Below are 23814 nucleotides of genomic sequence, written 5' to 3' on the forward strand. Positions count from 1 at the left end.
AAATATTCTCAAAGAAAATTCAAATATATCTAACTTGTTGCGTTGATACCTTAACCAAAGGTAAAAGCTTGATATTGTCGTTTTACGAAGGAATGTGTTATAACGATCTCAGTATACCCGTTATTATGTAAATACAGAGAACATGTACCAGTTGTATAGGCTCACACCAGACAGATTATAAATGGGCATGTTAGGGAGAGCATAAGTATGTATAGATTTATTTCACTAACACTGCATACATAGATGTGAATTAATACACTGGGCAAAATAAATATTTGAATATTGTCGATACAATCGACATTGAATCTCTTTAATTTTTTTTACTTTTTATTTCTTTCTCGTGCTTTTTTTTTTTTTTTTTTTTTATTATTATTCTTTTTTTGTAACCTACTCCATTTGCGTTGTTTTCGTAATAATTCGAAATGTGAAAATTGTCGATACAAAAACGTGTAATTCATCTATAGTTGTTTACATTGTTCAGTATAACATTCATAATGTATCACAGAATACACCAACTGTAAGACAAGCAACAAAAATCAATCATAAACGTTGTGTATGATGATAATGAGGTCATCTGTGAAGAATTATGTCAGCAGCTTTCTCTGCTATCATCGTTACCGGAGCGTTTGTATTGCCTGAAGGTAAGTTCCTCATCACAGAAGCATCAACCACACGTAGACCAGATATTCCTTTTACTCTAAAATGTAAAAAAACAAATGACATAATAACAATAAAACATTTAAATTGGTTTCAATTATATAGCATTCAAATATCATGTGTTGATCTTGCATTAAAACTTTGCAATAACACATCATATAGGACAAAGAGAAATAATTTGTAATAATAGCAGTAATACGCTATACTTTTTCTGAAACTTTAGTTTCGTCATGGGCTGATTGCAACCCACCCCGAATCAACGTAGTTGCTAGGCATACTCTCAAATTCCAAAAGTTCCAACAGTTCTTCTTTGAGCAGATTTTCCATTATCGACAATCAATTGAAAGCAATGTATAATTGTCTGATTGTATTTGATTATAAATCGATTGCTATCAATATATTTGCAAATATTGACTTGATGGAATAAAAAACACTTAATTCGTTAAAAGCAATTTTGTTATGCGTTTCTTACGTTTCTCAAAGAAGTATAAACAAAAAAAGAACCAAAATTGGGAATTTGAATTTTACTTTTTCAAGTATATTCGCCTTATGAAAGTTTTACTGTATTTTTATACTGTTGAAATTTATAATACATATATATATACCAATAAAACACCTAAATAAATCAACATCGCTGTTCGTGTGTTCAGGACTAAAGCTTATACTGAAACATCCGTTTACTGCATCAACTGAATGATTCTAATTACATGTATCGTGAGTGAAGCGACATTTAGATTGATTCCAAGACATTAATAATATAGAAAGCATGAAACGGGCATATAAAATGTCAATCATACAAAAAATAATTCAAAACGATTTCTGAATTCTGTCTTGTACTTTTACTCATACACGTACTTTACCTTAGCAGTGGATCCACTACAGCAGTTTTGTCATCTAAAGCGCCAATTCTACATGTTGATGACGCATGACAAAAATTTAGTATGTAATGCCGGATGTAGCATTCCCAGAATGCATCAGACCGGAACTCGTGTTTATTACATAAATGGTATAACGGTGAGATGTTATCCACATTCATTCCGATCGATCGCAAAGTTTTTATCGCAACGAGCTTCTCAACAAAGCGTATACCTATATAGGAAAATGAAGAAACAACATAAGATAAATATATTTCAGTATGAAACACTGTTATTCTTTACACTATTGAATATGAGAAGAAACTTATTTTATTGTAGTTGCATTTTATTTGCAAATGGTAGTCATATTATCATGTACAATGTATTGCACTATATTCAATTATATAATAGTTTACATAATCTATCATATTTAACTCCATTTATCGGTAGTTAATTTCAAAAATTTGTGAAATTACAAATTACATTAATTGGAATAAATTGTCGTACTTTGTATTATCATCTTCAAATCATCCGGGTGTTGGAGAAAATTAGGATAAATTTCAGGGTAATCAAAAGGGTCAGTACTTTTCAGCCTAATTGTCCCTTTACTCTTGGGGTGAAGCAATACTGGCAAAAGTGTGACTGATTCAACGTCTTCTTTTGCAGTAAAGATCTTTGCTGCCACCTGTATATTACAATTGATGATAATAGTCAATCATTAATAATAGATCAAATACATATAGGACTAACATGAGTGTTCATTTCACGTGTGATTTTATGAAACGTGTCTAAGAAGTTTTATTTTGCGAGCCTTGGCGAAAAACTTGGAAATCAAAACTTCAAGACTTCAAAACAAGCCTCCATTTTGTCCCACCGTCCTCGTAATCCTGACGATTAGGATAAAACATAGCTAAGTAAGAACTGAAAACCACATATTGTAAAATTTGTATGGGATAAGACAGTTTTGGTTAAAACACGTGAAAAAACAGCAATATTGATGAAACGACACAATGTTAGGTTGATATGATGATGAGATTGAAAACGTTCATATTTTGTTAAAAATGCCGATCTCTTTGAAATAGTTGAAAATACGATTATGTCTCACGACATGGAACAAAGTGCACATGTCGGAGAAATCGTAATACTTATCTCGTATGAGTTTAAAATCAATACAGTGCAGTAAAATATGCGCCACTGTGAGAGGATAATCACACGCATGGCATGTAGGAGGATCCTTCCCTCTTTGTTCGTTGCCTGAATAAGAGCGCATTCGACAAGTCATGAACAGATGATTTTATTACCTTACACATTTTATATAAATTTATCATAATTCAACACAACTGATAGAAAAACAATTTGCATTGGTGTTTTTAAAGGATTGGTTATCAAAGAGAACTTTTAAACATTCATATTCATACCTCTTCTTTGAAATGCATGTTAACCAAATTCTTCATGCTTGGGGTAAAGATGTGTTTAGTAGAAAATTGAAGCTGAATATCTGGCGGTCTTCCTGAGTCGCTCTTTTGGTTAAAATCTTTATATACAAACGCCATACCTTCATTGAGTGAAGCTGACAGATAGCCTATAATGATTTTAGTAAAAATATGTTATGTTAATCCATGTTGTGATATAAGCAAAAAATGATCATTTAACAGTTAAATCTGAACGCATTATGACAAATACTCAAAACTATCACACACTTATTCCTCACATGAATCCTTACATAAATAGATTTTTATGTTATACATAGCTTGTAACTATATTAAATAATACATTTCATGTTGATCCGTGTTGTAAAATAAGTATAAAATGAGCACTACATTTAATGAACAAAAACAAAAAATTATGATGAAAGCAATATGGTCTCACATACTTAAGGAATGATTTCTATTTTTGTGTTGTTTACTGGTGTGCTAACGCATGTTATTTAAGCAACAAATTAAATAACAGAAAATAAAAAAACTATTTCCATTCCGACCGACTATTTCTTTCCAAAGAGTTCTGATCAATTAAATCTTTGTTTTTTCAACGTTATACGATAGATATAACAGTCGATAAATTCATCGAATACCGGAACACCTAATATCAATTTGTCGGGAAATGAGAGAGTAAACAAATATTTCCGCAATAACTCTGTCTTTTTATATTATTCGTACATCTTTTATGTCTTAAACATATTATTCCCTGAAATATATATTTGAAGATCTTCATTACATTCAAACTCATTCTACTTGCGGATATAATTGTTCCATTGTGTGTATTCCTGCACGGCAACCTTTGCGTTTATGCAAGTGTAAACAATTCTTTGGTTGGTATAGTGATATAGCAAAGAGAAAACGGAAATGAAAATATTTTATCTTATACAGAAAAATATATATGTAATTGAGTCGTTAATTTTTTTCATTGTATTTACGCAGTTTCTCTCACCTGAACCGAAAATGTTATATTTCAGGAAGGTCCACAATGACACCATGTCTGACAGAGTTACCGAGTCTGTTGTATTAATACTAAACATCAGAGGAACTGCGACCTGTTCTTGTTCGTTTTCACCCACAGGTAAATCGGCGTGTACCTCAATCTAAAATGACAACATTACACCAAAATGGACGCACTGTCTTAGAGGATATGCAATATAACAAATAAAAATTGATCAACATAAAATAGTAAAATCTTCGACAGCTACGTCGTTCTTACAAAAAGTGAAAATCTTAAACAGTGTAAGAGACATATACTTAATTAATGAAAAAAACATTTTCGCAATTTTAAATATTTTATTGTGTCAATAAGACGAAAGGAAACGTACCCCGTGGTTTTTGAGATGATCTTTAGGACCAATACCTGATAACATTAGGAGATGTGGCGAGTTAATAGCTCCGGCGGATAAGATTACTTCCTTCCTTGCAAACAATCGAAGCTTCCTTCCATTCCTAATACACTCCACACCGACCGCTTTCTTGTTTCTGATTATTATCTACACAGGAAATAGTATAAAGAGTATTGTATGATTGTCGGAATTTTCTGATTACTTAAATAATCGTGGTTTCTTGACATTCCGTTGCATCCAATGGCAATTAAGTTATGAAAAGGTTGTGGTCAAACACAACTTATGGTTTAAACTATAACGGCCTAAAACGAGCCATTAACATCCTGGCATTTTCAATTAGGTCGTCAAGTTTGTAGTGCAATCAATAAAAAGTATCAATAATTAAGAAATATTCGTTAGTTTTTATATTCGTGCAGTGCATGTACTCTCCATAAAGTTAATATAACACATGCATATACGTATTAGTTTATTACGGGTATTATGAAAATGACTATGGAAGAAATGACGCCATACCTTAGTTGTGACGGTGTTTGGCTGATGTGAAGGTTAGTCCGACTTGTGTGAGGCTCAACAAAAGCTCTGTAATTACTCCATCGTTCGCCGTTTTTCACGTTCGACTGCGTCCAACAGAATCCTAAATAGACATTATATATCCACAAATGGCAACATAGAGACTTATTACTAACCGTTTACCAAATAAGATACTCTGTGGAACCTAAAATCGTTTTTAGTAGTTATACCTAATACAAAATGTATAATTATGGTAAATATTATGTATCGTCCCGAATAGAATGCGTAAGATTCGTTATAAAAATTAGGAAAATCTATTATCAAATAATCAGTTATGATGCAAAATGTTTTCCTATATTATATTTTCAAGTACTTAGTTAACTATTAAATAGATTACGTGCAGAATTTGCTCGATATGTTATCTTTTCTTTGCTGTGAAATCTTGATAACTTTTTCTAATGTACCTATTTGTTCTTTCCCGTTACAATCTGTGACGTTGTAACCCAGATCCATTCCCGCGTCCATGTAAAGTTGCTGCATTGGTGTAAGGGTAGGTGTCGTTACTGGTATTGGACCATCAGTTCCATGGTAATCTAAACATAACATTGACGTGATAGAGAACAGTGTGTTGTAAACAGTTCAATAGCATACGAAGACGACAAAAGTGACATCAATTCTACCTTAAAATAATACACTCGAGCACACAACATGTAAGTATTAGTAAAAGCTGGATTGAAGTCTACTTAATGATTTCGAGAACAGTTATACCTGAACCCCTGAGCTCCTCAATCTTGATATTTTCTGATTTGATGAAGTAAGGAAGGACGTCCTTGTAACTCCAACCATCACATCCTTCCGCCGCCCAGCTGTCGTAGTCATGGCGACTGCACCGGACAAATTGTAGATAATTGATAGCACTGGATCCTCCAAGAACCTTTCCGCGCGACCAGTATGACCTCTGTTTAATTTCAAAATAGTACAATGCTATATTTCCAGCTCAAGTAAAGACTATTTAGAGTATCAAAACGTTAGTTTGTTAATAACCTTTTTTCTTTCGTTCTAAAAATAATTAACGTCGACAAGAAAATAGCTCAATAAAAGATGTTTTCAATTTTTTGATATAACGTAAAAAGCTTATTTCTTTTCAACTTTTAAAACATAATTCATTTGTGTGCGATGAATTCCATGTCCAACAACCACTTGTTGTATAACTTCTTTTTATATACCTGTTCTTCATAAGCAAGAAATGCATCCTTCTGTGGCTCTGTAACAAACATCCAATCCTGATCAGATCCTCCAAGACCTTCAGCGAACCCAGGTACGAGGATACCGGTGTTATCTTCCGGAAAGCCTCCAGCCTCCAGAAGGAGTACCTGATTGGTCCTGTCTTCAGAAAGTCGTGATGCCAGCACGGAGCCAGCCGAACCAGCTCCAACTGATTGAGAATATAACACCTTTAGTAAAAACTTCTACTTCAGTGGTCGTTTTGATGTCATTAATACGGCTCGTTTGAACATCACTATTTCACAAATTTAAACGCCATTTCATTAGAGTCGTAAATTACTTCACCAATTAAAATTATATTTTTTTTTCAATCCATTTGTAAATTTATTTGTTCCTTCCATACAGTAAAACCTGCCAAGGCAATCACCTCTGTTTCATGACCACCTGCTTATAAATCTTTTCTAGGTTATCAAATGACCAATTGGAACACATTTAACCTTTGTATAAAGATCATCTGGCTATAAAGACCATTTCCTCTGTTCCTTGGTTGGTCTTTATAGACAGGTTTGACTTTATATTGTGATAAATCTTAACATTTGTACTCTTGCCAAGTTATATCAAATCTTGCATATAACATACATGAAATTATCCGGAATCACAAAAACTTCATTTTAAGTTCCGATTTCCTGGGACGTACTTGATTATCAGCTAGTTTGAAGGCGGTTTTTATTAACGATGACGAATACGTTATCTATATTATGAAATGTTTATGAAACATAATTTAAAGTTTTTGTGTTTTATATATGTCTACTTACTTATTATGAAATCATAGGTGTCGTTCAGAGTGGCGATGAAGACGGTTCTACTACGGCTGTTAGGATGATAATACAGAATGGCAACTAGAGCAGCTACTAAACCCGACAGCAAGAGCGGCCTACTCATTGTCTCTACAACAAGAAGACGGGACCAAATATATCAATAATCAGGTAACCTGTAAAACCCTTTTACGTTAATAGACACTTCAGAAAAACATTAATATGGACGTTTTCATATTAAACAAGAGAAATTATGAAGCAATGCTGATCTTAACCTCCACTTAATCTTACAGGGTATCCATTTAATAATACTTAGTAAATATTTTTCTTTTCCATTATACATGTAGATCATTTTAACGTGAAATTCTTTGTTCTGTAGAGTATTTGTAGACATGTGATAAAAAGTATCTTAAATGTGTGTTCATTTTATACGAGATTTTATTAAACTCGTCTCGCCAAGGTTCGCAACAAAAAGAAAAAACATCTTTTCATACAATCCTATAATCCTATATATATATTGACCCCATGCGCGTAGCACTTGCATCAACACTTTCGCATGACCCAAACTTTTTTTTATGAATATAAAAAATCTTGAGTTTTGTATATTTCCATTATTCACTCAAACCGCAACACTCTACAGTAAATGAAAACGATACATTTATTAGTATTGTACTTTAAAGGTAGGTTTCGCCCAATGAAATATAAAGACTACGAAATTGAAATTTATCCTATACATAGATATAATCTTCAGATCATTTTCAATGCATACAGCGAACAATATGGGTGGTCAGTTGCCTAGCTTGACCAGGAAAATACTCCTCTAAAAATAGAGCGAAGTCAAGCTTTACATAGAACATGACGTATTTTTCCAAAACGAGGCCGCAGCAACAAACGGAAGCGTGCAACAAAATGTCAGATAGAAGTGACAGTCTTGCCACGGCATGTTTAGTTAAAAAACAACAACAACAAATCGAAGTGCGAGGGACTGTTTATACATATCATATCATACGCTCGCTAACTTTGTACACCAAATATACACGTAGTTAGTCTGCGGCTGTTTGTGCGCTGGCATATGTGTTGAAATTTAACTCACCACGTGCAATGCCGTTACACGAGTCCCAACAGATCCCGGCAAGTTCCGCTTGAGATGTGGCTTCTGTTTCTTCTATTGCTACATGCCATCTCTGAATTTAATTCCCTATAGATATCCTAGGGTGCTACCTAATCCATTATAATTTCCTCCACTTTGTTGCCGATTCAGATATATTTTTTTCATCGCACACACTTTCGTTCAGCCATTTTGTTTACTTTTAGTGCGTGACAATGCGCATGCGCCAAACTTCGACAACACAATCCATCGCAGCTTCATTTGCATATTATTTTGTCTGACGGACACCGTAATAAATCAAGGATTTCCTTCAATTTTGTATTCAAGACACATTTGTTCAATCTCAAACACATAAAGAAATTAAATTGAGATATTTTAATATGTATTTTTCATCTTTGCTTCCGCTTATCGCATTTCACAAAAAAATATTTATTTGGTTGGACGGAACCTACCTTTAAAACTTGAAAGACTGATAAACGAAATCAATAACAACACAAAAACATGACATACATTGTCATCTGAAATGAATAATGAAATAAAAATGGAGGATTATCAACTATCACGATTTTGAATTATGACTGCCGATTAAAATGAGTATTGAATGTAATGAATGAGAATGACTAGAACGTAATCTATGTATTTAAAAAACATAAAGATTGTAGACGATTTCTCATTTTCAACAAGACACATGGCATCATTTGTTTTAAAAGATTCCAATCCATGACTCCATGATCGATTTTGTCAACCGTGTTTCATTTCACCATGCTGGTTTGAATCAACGCGGCGTTTATATACTGGTCTTACAAACACTCATGTGACCATGAAGACTTTATTCAGTGAAAATTTCCGAGAAACGTGAAAGCGAAAGCAGACAAAACTTTAAACGAAAACGATAATCAAAATGTAAACTAAAACATTGCATGACACACGGTTATAATGATGTATGTATCGCCGAAAAATCGGTACATCACATGCGTATTGCGATATTATATCGTTTTCCAATGTATTGCAATACACCGATATACTGGTAAACCGCGGCACCCTACAATCAATCAGATTAAAGTGACTAAAGTTGCATTATGTAATGGCTAATTTTCAATTTACATGTCGTTTGATGGCCTGGCGGTTTTTCTGTATTTGGTAGACAATGTTGTAATTGCTTAATCAACTAGTATTCCATACGATATGACAGATACAGTACTTACCTTATATATATCAGCTCACCTGAACCAGGATGTTAGTTATATTGCAGGTAAACAAGGTAATTCACATATTGTTGATGTCCCTACATAACTACAAAGATGGCTACGAAACACCAATTCATATTTGTTAAAACAGAAACAGGGGTCGCATTAAAAGTAGAATATTCGTACAACATAAAACATATTAACCTACCTTCTCTTTTAATGTTGTATAAAGTCACAAGCGAAGAGATTCAACCAAGTTTCAATTTAGAATTGTCTCTAAACTGCAGACTTCATCTCATTCAAGTCAGCTTTGACCCAGTTCTCCTTTGGCTTTGAATACAACTTTACGCTTCACGAAGCTGGCAAACAAGTTATGTATGCAGACGACAAAATATGCTTTAGTTCTTGCTTGCACCAGGTAATGCACATAATGCAGGAGCGATAGTCACGTCACATTGAGAAAACAGATATACTATCAGATTAAAGTCCCAATACATCTTCCTACCTTAAATCTTTCACGATTTAAAACAAGAGGCCAATGGCCTCGTAGGTCTCTGGTTGTACCCTTGCAGTCGATTCATTATTTTTTATGATATCTGTATAATTATTTTATAAATTAAAACTGACAATGCATACAACATTTAGGTTTGGTATTACAGCAAATTGTTTCTATTTAAAAAATCTCAGTATAACATTTCTGAACATAATAAAACTTCACGGAGACCCTGGCGAGGGTCGCTGGTTTTTTGGCGTTTAGACTATGGATGGATTTATATCAACCGCACATGTCAAAATATAAAAGCAGTTAGATAGACAAAATAATTCGGACTTACCTTATAATAACTTTTAAATTATTACCAAAAGTACATCACAGCTGGCAATGCATGCATACAATAAAACACTGAAACTACACTGGACAGTTAACCGTCTATATATAGCCCCGCTGTGGAGGTTTGCAGTGAGATACCTATGTTATATAGACACCGTGTATATATTTGCCAACATCTCCTAAAAGATTCAATCTATGATGTTCAAATTTAATCGGTAATTTCTTCACCGTAACCTTCCAAATTTCATTAACATAACTTCTCTAGATTTTAAGAAACCCTGCTAACAAGATCGCACTTCCGGCAAACAGAAAAAACTCTACCTATAGCGTAAGGACTAGCCAAGGTCTAGCCTGAGACCTAAAAACAAAAATGAAGAAGTCATTACGTACGGTCACGATTGGAAGCGTTTAATTCAAATCAATTAAAAATAATAACATTTTGAATGAACTTAAGCTAGTGTAAAGTACCTGCGGGGGTTGTTACCAAGATATATTTGGGTCCCTATTGTGAATTACCAACTATACTACAGCAGCCAATATATACAGATAAGCTAGGTTACAACAAGCAACACTAGTCAATTTTCTATGTACAATACACGTTATAAGCACAATATGACAGAGTACCTCTCTGTACTATATTGAACTAGATGAAGGGAGACAAATCCTACAAACAATAGATCACTCAGTGCTGATCACGGCCCTTCACAGCTACAATATAACGACTGCCTGTCGTTAAACTTGTACACCGACACACGTAGCCCGCTGACTGCGAGCGTGTCGCCAACACTAACACAGCTACATTATTGTAGCTGTTACCAGCCCTACTCACGACTACCTATGTCGTGAGTGTTGTCGCGAGTAACTCGCGACCTGTAGTCGATATGTGTGTACCAACCAATGTATAGCTAAGAGCTGCAAAGCTCTAACCTCAACAGCTATGTACAATACACGTTATAAGCACAATATGACATTGTAGTACCTCTCTGTACTACAAAGAACTAGATGAAGGGAGACAAATCCTATACCAATGGAACGGAACACTCTCAGTGCTGATCACGGCCCTTCACAGCTGCAATATAACGACTACCTGTCGTGAAACGTGTACACCGACACACGCTGACTGCGAGCGTGTCGCCAACACACCTAGCTGTTACCAGCCCTACTCACGACTACCTATGTCGTGGGTGTTCACGACTTCCTATGTCGTGAGTGTTCACGACTACCTAGCTAGTGGTCGTGAGCTGATGTCGCGAGTAACTCGCGACCTGTAGTCGATATGTGTGTACCAAGCAACGTATAGCTTAGAGCTGCAAAGCTCAAACTCAACAGCTATACAATACGACTACTGGTCCCGTCGCTCGGCATGACACTGATCAAGGCAAGACTTATTCAGCCACTTCTCTCTTTCAGTGCCAATACCTGCTACCTTGCCAATGTTAACAGCTGGACCAAAAGCTGAACAATTCGCCAGTTCGTCAGCCAGATCATTGCTCTTTGTACCATCACCCTCCTGAACTATGAAAGCACTCAAGCAAGACATTGAAAACATTTTCCGAGATATCAAGATATCTTCATAACGAACTCCCTTCCTACAGGAATAATCACCCACTACCACTCGCACAAAGGACTCCCTTCAAAGCTTAACCGGCCACAAGATACCGACATTTGGTGTTCCACGACACATAATATACCATTGGGGTCTATATTGCTTGATAAAAATCTTCCGGAGTCTTCATAAAGCCATACAGTGCATTACAAGATATTCCTTCTGCGATACCCTCTTTAATGTACCGTCTCTCAAGTGTTCCCTCGTAAACCGAGCGGGGATTCGGTTCCTTTACAAAACTGCTTTCAGTAAGGGCTTCTCCACTAAACGAACCCACCTCTAGTTCAGTCAAGCAGTCCTTTAGATCAGCCTCACAGAAATAACCTGCATCATCGTTACTCTTAATTCCGGGGTGTCTCTTGAGTCCCTAATTGCGATCTAAGCTTCCTATACGGATATCCTTGAGCATTCCCCATCCCAGGATTTCTCCCAACAGCAATCCATGCCTAAACCTTTCTCGGATCAATAAGGAAAATCTTTTACCCCAAAATTCAGATCTCGGACTTCCTCAGCATCCTTTATGACTACACCAAATTCGTCAACAGTGATGCTGGATGAATATGGTATGCACTTCGGATGCGTTTCGGCAACAGAAATATCTACGTTTGGCGAGTTATAGGACGATACCTTTCGCTCAACAATCGCCAATAGCTTAATAACCTTGGCTCCGGGGACCAACAGTTACTCCCCGTTTTCTCTATCCTTGTATCAAAAGTGTTGAGCATGCACCCGGAACGTATCGGATATAACTGTCGTACATTGACCTCGGATGTGACACAAGGACATCCATTTTTAAACTAAGGGGCTATTTCCATAACAACACAACCACTGGAAAAAGAAAAGAGACCCATAAATGTTACCGACAATCATATATGATACATTTATTATATAAGGTCGTAGATATATTTGCAGGTATCTATTTATAATATAATAAATTTTATTTTAAGTTCATGGTTATATATCATAAATTACATTTAATTTACAATCACGTGACTTTTTACATTACCCTAACCTAACTGACCACGTACGTTCCTTTGTTATACATATAGTAAAGGTGTTTATGAACAAGTCATTTAAAAAAGTTTTAACAGAAAGTATACCTATTTTATTTTATATTGAATAGTCATAAATTAAATACACATCTCTTTCAGCACTGTGACCGTAAATCATTCTGGCTTATAGCTATATGTGGTATACGTCCAGTGCCTAAATGTAATGTCGAACATGGTTTCACATGAGTTGGAGTTAACGTCAAGGACAGGGTCATGCAAGGTCGATGTGACACTCAACCAATCCATTCGTTTGCTTCCATACGTTATAAAAATAACTTACATACACATATATTTACATGTACATGCCATAACATGACACAGGGGCGTGTAAATTCAGAAAATACACAGCGCATGTATTTCAAAACGACTAAGTACACAGAAATTATATATCGGATGAACATTGCAACATATATACATGTGTATTGTTGTTTCTGACGCATTTGTTTATAGTAATGATAGTGAGTAGTTAAAAAAAATGCTTTAAAGACTACATGTTTCACAACCCAACGTGTAACATTGACATGATAACATCGACCTGATATGAGTTAAGTCTGTAAATATGCTCGTAGATGTTGTTGCTGTTTACGAAAAAAAAATATTGCGCTTGGTTAATTGTTATTATTTTCACAAATACATAGCGTCAAAAATTAAGCACAACCCTATTTTAAGATGCAAAGAAATCTTAGATTTACGAATAATCAAACAAGACATTTTTATACATTATGTGTTTACTTTTATGATATAATGGTACATCACATTTCTCAGTCAATTGATTGAAGCACAAAATATTGTTAAATTCAGACATCAAGCAACGCAGGAATACAGCTCGACAAAACTGCAAAATATGATGCCTGAAAAAGTATGGCCATAACACATAAATTCAAGGTTCGTTTTATTCCAGTAAAAGAAAAAGCAACGGGAAACAACCTAGGCTTGGTTATACTGACCTACGGCATATGAATGCTCACTTTGAGTTTGGCTGATACATACATGATAACGACATCATATACATATAAACAGAAATTTTTCAAGCATTCCAAAAGAAAGTAAATACGTCTGAAAATATCTAAAACGGGTTTAGAACTGCGGAAAATTATTGGTTTTCAATTTTTACAATAACGAACGGTTATAGAAATGCTGTAATCCAACTTTTAATAATAAAATCCAAAACGAGTAAAACCTCGAACTTTGTTGTACACAATTTCGTTCTGTTATAATAACACATATGTTAAATAACAAATACCTCAATATAGCACAAATGTTATCATAACAAACTTCAGTACAAATGTAACATCAGAACAATGGAAATGTCGGATTTCAATGTTGAAAGTGTTGATTCTGGTAAGCAAAGTGATAAGGAATATATAAAACATGTATTTCAAGGTAAATTAATGATGACAATGAATTTTCTTCTAAGCGTATTGTGTGAGGTCTAGAGGAGCTTTGATTTGTAGACCTTGTCGTTAGCCATTTCTTATCATATCAGCAGCTTTCTCTCCGACCATGATCGCCGGAGCGTTTGTATTGCCTGCAGGTACATTTCTCATAACAGAAGCGTCGGCAACACGTAGACCGGAAATGCCTTTAACCCTGAAATGAATTTAAATGTATATGTAGAAAGATAACGTATTATTAATTCAATGGATTATCTGAAACACATTTGGCCAAATAGCAAGTGCAACGTACTTTTACAATATACCCATTTACCTAAGATTTCACAATCGCTAAAGCCATGGTAATACTTACGTAATATAACGTGGTTTAGCGCACAGTTGCGTGCCGTTACATACCTAAATGTGTCTGAACTTACAGACTAGCGCACCTTTACCCCTATTTTATCTAACGATTTAACATATCGGAATTTTTACTTATGAACATGTCAAAAATGAGGTAAGCTAAGCTATTTCTTATAAAAGCATAGCGTAACTTAGGATAACCTGTATTTGCGTATACTAGCGTTTTTTATAACATACTGTACCGTATCGTATTAGAGATAATGTCTCCTACATCAGCTTACATTATGTTTAGATACGTTACTGTACGACGATGAGCCATGCCTGGTTACAATATATTTGGATACATTTGGTTATATCAGCATAACAAACGCTAAGTCGTGTTACGTGGTGCCCCTAACAAGTCCTAAGACATAACCTACCATTACACTTTATTATTTTAAAATCCGCTAAGATATGCTAATGATGCTAATATGATAACATTCAGCCAATATGTGAAGGTGAATTCTGCAATATTTATTGTTGCAACAAACGCTTATTTTAAAATATGCAAACAAAGCTATTAAAATTGAGAAGAAATTATCATTCGTCGAAGCATCACACAACAAAATGATGTCATTGCAGACGAATCCTTTCTGTACGATGGTGTGCGAGCTACCAAAACAGCATTGGTAAAGTACCATTACTGCAGATAAATGATACCCTCTGGTGATTATTTCGTCCTATATGAATGTGACATTATGACGTCACAGTCGCGGGAAGTTTAGACTAATGATACATGTCCAACGTCGTTTTAGTATCTCGAAAACCTTGTTTATTAAGTATTTTACATCTTAGATCCATACCTTAACTGAGGATCCACTACTGCCGTCGGGTCGTCCTTACTACCCATTCTACATGTCGTGGTCTGGTGGGACACCGTTAAGCCATAATGTCTAACGTAACATTCCCAGAATGCATCTGACCGGAAATCATGCTGAGAACATAATTTATGGTACGGAGACCGAAAGTTGACATCCGCTCCTATGGACTGAAATGTTTTCGTGCCAACCAATTGTTCCGCGAATCTTATCCCTGAAATGAATAAATAGTATACATTGTATATTAAAACAATATTTCAATTCTTACACATGTACAATTTACTTTTCCTCTTTTCTAAATGGTCGTATCACTTATATTACCGACTTGTTTTTGTTATTGATCCCGTATAAAGGCATAGAGGGTCAGTAAGTTTTATAGGGAGCGAGGGCGTAGCCCGAACCTCTTATACTTCTTACTGGCCCTCGATGCCTTAAAAGGGGGTCAGTAACTGACTATATTACGAATTTATAGCATCGAGGACCTGTTATTTGTTTCATTAGGTCCTCGTTTCTTATTTTTTGTCAAGAATCTAAAATCAAACCTGAATCATGCTTGCGAAGGATACACCCAATCGCCGCTTTTGAAATAGTTGGCGTAGGCCTACATATTTATTTATGTATTTCTTTCCAAAATCTGCAATTATACTGTTTCAGGAACCTGAAGAACAGTACCGAATAATTTATTTATAAATCAACAATAATTCGATATTCATACTGCACAAAGGCCTACCTAAATACGACGCCAGACTGGCTGTAGATTGAAAGCATCACAAACAAAAGTGACAAACATCCATCTAAAATTTAAGGCAAAATCCCCATGATCATCTCTGCATTCTCGCTGAGATAATCACTTAAAATTATGCCGATAAATTGATTTTAGAGGTAGTATATGATAGATCTATAGATAGAGACCCTCCATTTGTTTATAATCACAGTCAAGAAAACGCTTGAATGGTTACGTTTGACTTTAACCGCGTCTTCAACTTTTAAATTGGCGTATGGGAAGTAACTCGTATTTAAAAAAATCGTATTTCATTTAATTTAAAGTATTAAAGCGATTTAGGTTCATTTTACCCAAAAAATAGAAAGAAATATATTTTTACAGCATTGAAATGGTATATTAAGTTGAAGAGAATGTGTTTAAATTTTGAAGCGAGGGCGACAGCCGCCATATTGCACCATAATGAATTTTACTGACACCCTATAAAGTGTTAGGGGGTCACCACGTGACGGCTCTTCGCCAATCATTTGGGGACATTTTTGTCCGAGGTGCGATATTAGGTGTTCTTTACGATTGAATAAGCGTTTATGTTGTTTACATTACCTGCTATAAGCGTCTTCACATCATCCGGGTGTTCTAGGTAGTGTGGATCAATTACGGGGTAATCAAACGGATCAGAACTTTTCAGCCTGATAGTTCCTGTACTTTTTGGATGCATTAGTGTCGGAGCAAGAATAATTGTCCTCGTGTCATCAGTTCCTGTGAAAATAGTATCCGTGACCTGAAAACAGTGTGCAAATAGTTCATAAATACATTTCTGAAATGAAACAACACCCATACTAGAATAAACCAGTTCTTCAAATGCAATTTCGTTTCGTGATTCTTTAGAAAATGTGTTTTTTCTGGGTTTTTTATATCTATATCCATATCTTAAACGGAAATTAGTTAGCACGTAAATGATGATTATTAATAACTAATTAGTATTAGTATGATGTAAATATTATACATGTCTGAAAAAACTTCAAGTATACAATAATGATTTTATAAATAATTCATCTTAGCAAAACAGATGTACGATCGAACATGAACGAACAATCCTGTGGGATGAGGCATCGTAAATGAGAACAAGAGTTGCTAAGAACCCAATATGTATTTATATCATGACATACTCAAACGACGTTGAATTCTATGTTGAGTTTTTACATATCAGAATAGACTTACATCTTCCCTGTAGTTAAAATCGTTGACTTCTCGCATTGAAGGTGTGATACCGTGGATACTGTAGGTCATTAACTGGATATCAGAATTATCTCCTGAATCTTTCTTCTTATCAAAATCTTTGTATACAAATGCCATAGCCTCAAGCGAAGTGGTGGACAATGGACCTTGGGATGAATGCAACAGTATTACAGAGTAAGCTCCCTTGCGGATAGGTATCGACTGTTACGTCATTATTTTGTGAGCGCAATTCACGTCGTTTGTTCCGAATTCCGAACGTGTGACGTTACGCTCGCAAACATATGACGTCACAATCAATACCTACCCGCAAGGAGAGATAATCCTGTAATTTGCAAATACAGAATTGGATGACCATTTAACCCGGAGGGCTGGAATAACCATTAGATATATTTGAAAATTATTAGACGATGGGAGTTATTCTTGATTTGTGATAATGAATGTTTGTCAACTACACTTTTATTGCAGCATAGCTTATTGTTGTTTCTATATATCAAAATATGGTAAAAATATATAGAAAGAGTAACAACGTATCAATGGTCCCCTTTAAAACATTTGTATCCACAAACCTGTCCGAAAGTATTCGTACTGCTTGGCTGTCCATGTGGAAGTCAGATCGTTGAAGGTTAATACCCCAGACACATTCACGCTGTATACCAAATGAATCGTTATGTGATCCTGTAAGTTCTCCCCTACAGGCAGGTCCGTTACAACGGGGATCTAGTAAATAAAGGTCAAAGGTCAGTAACTTGCAATTGGCACACATAGGATTCGATCTCGAAACCCAGAGGTGATGGGCGTTTGACCCATTTGTCTACCGCCACCGAAATAAGTGGACGTATGTACTGACAGTAATCTGATGTAGAACGAAAGTAAAAGAAGCCGAATAGATATTATACGACTAACGGAAAGATGACCAACAACAGCAATATGAGTTTATGAGAAATAGGAAAAGGCATAAAACCACAATGTATATGAATTTAAGAATTGACTCATCTGTTTAAGTCAGTAACTAAAAGTAATACCAAATATACTGAAAGTGCAGAGCAGAAGGTCGCGAGCAAGAAGACTCTTTAAATGTGTCTAGTCTATGTCATTGGTTCTTTTATAGTTTATAAGTAACATAATATATATAAGTTTATATATAATTTATTCTTTTATGCGGCTATCGGCAGAAAATGTAATATACACAAGTACGCAATCTATTGAGCAGTGATAAGTACCTACCCCTAACTCTTCAAAAGGTTTCCTCGGTCCTATATCGGAAAGCATCAATATCTGTAGTGAGCTAATGAATACCTACCTCACATTCCTGGAGATGTTTCCTCGGTCCCATACCGGACAGCATCAGTATCTGGGTGAGCTAATGATTACCTACACCTAGTTCCTAGAGATGTTTCCTCGGTCCTAGCAGATAACATCAGTACATGTGGTGAGTTGATGGATACCTACCCCTAATTCCTGGAGATGTTTCCTCGGTCCTATACCGGATAGCATAAGTATCTGCGGTGAGTTGACAGCTCCAGCCGACAGTATGACCTCCTTCTTAGCAAATACCTTTACCTTTTTTCCATTCCTGATACACTCCACACCTATAGCTTTTTTGTCTTTGATGATCACCTGTCAAATATTAGAAACTAATTATACATTTAACAGTTTTTCTATGCATCGATAATTCAATATTTTGAATATTTACAGAGTATTAAAATCACTGATAAGAGTTCATGTCACTCCAATCCAATACTTAAACTGAATTGTTGTTTTGCTATAACGCAATACGTTCAACACCGCATACTTTGAACTTGACATTGAGGCACGTATTTGTTGGTGTTTTTTAGTCCCCTACCGGTGAAACTTCTCACAATGTTAGCATAATGGAAAATACAGCTTAGGATTGAATTTGGGGTTAAAAGGTCAACTACAAAGGTTACTGGTACTAAAAATAGATGGTTTCAAAATTTTCGTTTCCTGACGAAAACTCGAGAAAACATCAACGGATTTTCATCAACCTTTACACAATGGTAGCAAATAAGACAATAGAGCATTGGCGTGAATTCGGGGTCAAAAGGTCAACTACAAAGGTCACTGTTATTAAAAATGAATTGTTTAAAAAAATATTTTTCGGACGATGATACAATGATAGCATAACTTAGCAATGATAATAACTTGCCATAGATTAGAAAATGTAATTGACGGCAGGGGACGTGTGTTGCTTGCAACCCTTACTGTAAGCTTGTTATATTTACCTTTGTAGTGAGTATGTTACGGACTACATGTAGATTGGTACGATCTAAGTGTGGTTTCACAAAGGATCGGTAGGAACTCCATCTCTCTCCGTTTTTAATGGTAGCTTGATGCCAGCAAAATCCTTCAAACAAAAATGTTGAATATAATGTTTTAATCGTATTGTATCTCCATACGCTAAAAAAGCGTTATATGTTCGTTTCATATTTTATGTAGATGTTTTATATAATGTAAAAAGATACCGATTTGGTTTTCGCCGTTACAATCAATGATGTCGAACCCAAGGTCTTTGCCAGCGTCAAGGTAGACCTTTTGCATCGAAGTGGAAGTCGGCCTAGAGACTGGTTGATGACCTCCCTTTCCGTGATATTCTGAATGGAATATGTCATTTTTATGTATACCTGGTTTTTTTTAATCTGTTCCGATGCTTACTAAAGATATAGTGTAAAGCAATTTTCATTCGCGTGTGATTTATTTTTAAATTTCGCAATCAAGGTTAAAAGTTTATCTCCGCGAATTTATGTCTACCTTGTGTATTTTGACAGGAATTGGCATTTAATTATTAAATCCGCGGTATAAAGTTGGTTTATAGTACCTTTGCATGATTGGCCAATTTTTCTTTCTGCATTATTTCAATATAGTGTTTTTGGAAATGAACAATTTGAAAACACCATAATTAATTATCTAACAAAGACACAATTGTAGCATTGGTAAAATTGATTACTTACTTGAGTTTTTAAACTCGGCTATCTGAATATCTTCTGATTTTACAAAGTAAGGAAGAACGTCCTTGTAACTCCAACCATCACATCCTTCCGCCGCCCATCTGTCGTAGTCATGGCGGTTACCTCTAACGTACGCCATCCAATTTAGAGAACCGGTTCCTCCCATAACCCGTCCTCGAGGCCAATAGCTCCTCTGTTATCGACGTATATTTAAAGTTACGTACGTTAAATAATTACATCTTAAATTTGTTGGGGATATTTATAATAATATATATGTTACGGAATATTTGGAGGGCAACTTATAAGAAAATTGTAAAAACATTCAAAGTTACCAATGAACATAATCAGTTTGAAATATAACAATGTCATTCCAATGAATTATTTAAAACATTAAAAAAAATAATGAATACATGTATTTGAATATATTGTTATTAGCGCTTATGCTATTTTCGTGTTATTTGAACCTGTTTTTTCTGGGCTAGACAGGAGTGTTTCTGTGGTAGTGTGTAATACTCCCAGTCAACATCAGTATGGAGTAATTTAGACACCGCCGAGGGTGTAAAAATGTCGGGGTGGTCCTCGTCAGAACCACCAGCCTCCAGAAGTATGACGTCATTTCCTGGCTCCTCTGACAATCGTGATGCCACCACCGAGCCTGAAGAACCAGCTCCAACTAGGATTATGATAGACATATACAAACTACTATAACTCTCTCGATTTAACCAGGTACTACAGCTACTTTATTAGTGTTAAACTACAATGTTAAATTTCATGTATCAACCAATTATAATTTCATTTCATTGCAAGAAGATATGAAGTCAAAAGTATTTAATAACAGGCGTAGCCTACATAAATTCTTTCTTTTATTTGATAGTAAACGTAACAGTAACAAAGAAGAAAGTACATTCATTTTTTAAAATATATTTTGGCATAAGACTGAATTATTTCATAACATCAATGAATGTATGCTTCTTAAATATAATAAAGATACGCACCTATTTAAGGCCTACTACCTTTCCAGCGTAAGACACAAGGGTTTCATTAATACATTAATAAAAAAAACTTAAAGGCCCACTATCTTTCCATAGGAAAACATAAAGTTTTCTTAAAAACATTAATTACATCAGAAAATATATACCAATGGCCTAAGATGAGCTTATAACACCAAACATATGCAAGATTTTCTGCGAAATAGATGTTAGCAATGGAGAGTTATTTCGCTGTTTTGCCGTCTGGAGCAGTGTTCAGGTGATAGTCTACGCGGTATTTTGGAGGACGATGGAAAAATCAAATGATTCAGAAGGTGATGATATGTGTATTATCAACGGTAAATTAATAATTTTGTGACTCCTACAAAATTATAGATCTTGTTTTACATTCCCATTTTAAAAATCAAAAGCCGTCTCGGAAAGGTAGTGGTCATTAAAAAATATTCTATACATGACAAATAGTGAGATTATACTAATGGTATTGAGATATGAAATATTGCATTAGCATGAAAAATCGTTTTAGACGCGAAACAACAAATGTGTTCTTGAATTTCTCTTACCAACGATATAATCATAGGATGCCTTCAGGTTTGATGTAAATACATCATTGTTGTTTGTTTTTCCTGTTGATTTATAAATATATGCCAATACACAAAACAGTAACGCTGACACAAGACTTGTCTCCATTTCTGTAAAAGAACAACCAAATGATTTTTGTAATACTGTACGTAACAACCATAAAGGACATAACAGGAAGTACATATTCTGGTAATGGGACATGTAATTTTATTGGACAGCTCCAGGTAATCAACAACTACATTTAATTCCAGTCGATTCTAATGGACACTTAATGTTTATCGCCGTGGCAGCTATGAGAATATATAAAGGACAATTACCATACCATGTTCACTTTACAATTGTGAAATACATGACAAGTTCAAAGGGGACCCGATGTGCATGTTTTTGTATATTTTGTCAAAATTGAAAATCAACACACACAACAAGCTATGACTCAAAAGTAATACCTAAGATTAGACCTGATGCATACAAAATGTTTGTCAATTTTGCTATGTTCAAGTTTTGAGAAGAAATGATATATAGGCATACAAAATATCTCTATTTTAAACGCAGTCAAAAGCCTTAAGCCATCCCAAGGGCCTACCTTAACTAGTTTAGGGCCATACATCAGCTACCTTAAGTTAATAATATTTTTAAAAAAAACTGCTAGCCTTAACCACCCATCGCACATAGAACCTTCAAATGTAATTATGAGGATATTTCTTTATCAAGAAAATCACAAATTGTTTGTAGTTCGTTATATTTCATACACTCCTCAATTTAGTATTATTTCAACGTTTCTCAGATAAAACATATCTTCTTTCTAGATTATATAGATATTTCCTATTGCTAACGACTTATTATTTTTAATGTAATGTAAATTAACGGAAGGGTGTATGGCATCTGTACGAACCCCAAAATAAGAAAGGAACGTATTTCGCATCATCACGTTTTGATCTAGTTTCTGTTATTGTTTCAAAATTCTCTGTGTCTCTTTGTAGTGGAACGTTTGCCCTCTTTAGTATTGTACCACCGACGACACACGAACAAAACACTCAATCTAGTCACATTATACTAACAACTGACAAACTAGTCGTCCCTCTCCCGCTGAGCTGATCACTCTGCAGAGGCAAAACCTACCACTTAGACTGTTGTATATCTCGGAAAGGGGACATAACCGAGAACCTACCTCACAACAGAAGGCAAAAAGTGAGGCAGTGTCAAGGGAGACGTTAGGAAGAGGAAAGAAAATTATTCGCCTTTTACGATCAAACAATAAGGACAGCAGGTACAATTCCATCGCTCTACTCTGGATGAAAACCAGGTATCATGGTTTGATATGGATTCGTAAGTAACAAATGACGTGTACAATGTGTCAATTTAAATTAGATAGATATTTACCAATATAGAAAAACATATGTACACGAAACGCTATGGATAAAAGTATAAACATTCAGACGTATCTCACAGGATAAGGTTATGTGCATAATGTTGATAACAATATGTTATTTTGTAAGATGTCAGCAAGGGAGGTTACTCTTTCTATCCGAATATAATATTGGGCTATCTTAACTTATTGAAAGGCCAGCTGATTGTTTTCTAGGCTGCCGATCGGCTGCTTGACTTCAGCTTACGTAATACACAGACCTGAAAGTGATACCACAAGCCAAGGTGGAAATAGCCCAAGGCTGCTAATTAGGGCCACTGGGGTGTTGGTCAGGGGGTCAGGGAGTGGTCACACTTATTTTGTTTACTTAATTATCAAGCCACTACCTGGTATTTGGTAATTTAGTAGAAGTGTACTGGGGACAAACAGGGCACGGCGTTAGGTCAAAGGGGCATGGCGTCAGGTAAAAAGGGCACGGCGCGGCGCCATGCTAATCGGGGCTGTGGGAAACACTAATGACGTCAATGTATCCGTAAGTGTAGTCGGTAACTCATTCGAAAGATAATGTTTGTATCAATAATATTGAAGCTGTCCGTAAGTATCGGGGAAAATATGAAGCTAATTAATCTTAGAATCTTGTTTTTAGTAAACAGTAATTGTGTGTGCATGAGTCAGTTCACATTAAATGCATTTCA

General features: G+C 35.3%; 1 protein-coding gene and 1 pseudogene across 1 annotated transcript; both read right to left on the reverse strand.

Annotated features, from left to right (window-relative positions):
- Positions 1-344: 344 nt before the first annotated feature.
- LOC138333264 (glucose dehydrogenase [FAD, quinone]-like) lies at positions 345-9289 on the reverse strand (annotated as a pseudogene).
- A 4512-nt stretch (positions 9290-13801) lies between these two features.
- Positions 13802-23195, reverse strand: LOC138333266 (glucose dehydrogenase [FAD, quinone]-like). The gene is made up of 11 exons (XM_069281536.1): positions 21735-23195; positions 20650-20858; positions 20189-20378; positions 19703-19831; positions 19463-19584; positions 18669-18836; positions 17786-17936; positions 17202-17365; positions 16584-16761; positions 15245-15473; positions 13802-14256 (listed from the first exon to the last, which is right to left on the reverse strand). The coding sequence occupies exons 1-11, from the start codon at positions 21952-21954 to the stop codon at positions 14130-14132; spliced, it is 1887 nt and encodes a 628-aa protein (XP_069137637.1). The 5' UTR covers positions 21955-23195; the 3' UTR covers positions 13802-14129.
- Positions 23196-23814: the final 619 nt, after the last annotated feature.

The sequence above is a fragment of the Argopecten irradians genome, chromosome 10 (genome assembly GCF_041381155.1).
Source record: "Argopecten irradians isolate NY chromosome 10, Ai_NY, whole genome shotgun sequence".
NCBI lineage: Eukaryota > Metazoa > Mollusca > Bivalvia > Pectinida > Pectinidae > Argopecten > Argopecten irradians.

Excerpts from the sequence above, each read along its gene's own strand:
- LOC138333266 (XM_069281536.1), bottom strand. The coding sequence starts at position 21,954 with ATGTCCCATTACCAGAATATGTACTTCCTGTTATGTCCTTTATGGTTG. Across the intron at positions 19,832-20,188 it reads AGCCGAGTTTAAAAACTCAA|AATATCACGGAAAGGGAGGT; the intron begins GTAAGTAATCAA and ends TATTCCATTCAG. Across the intron at positions 15,474-16,583 it reads TGTGAAGACGCTTATAGCAG|GGATAAGATTCGCGGAACAA; the intron begins GTAATGTAAACA and ends TATTCATTTCAG.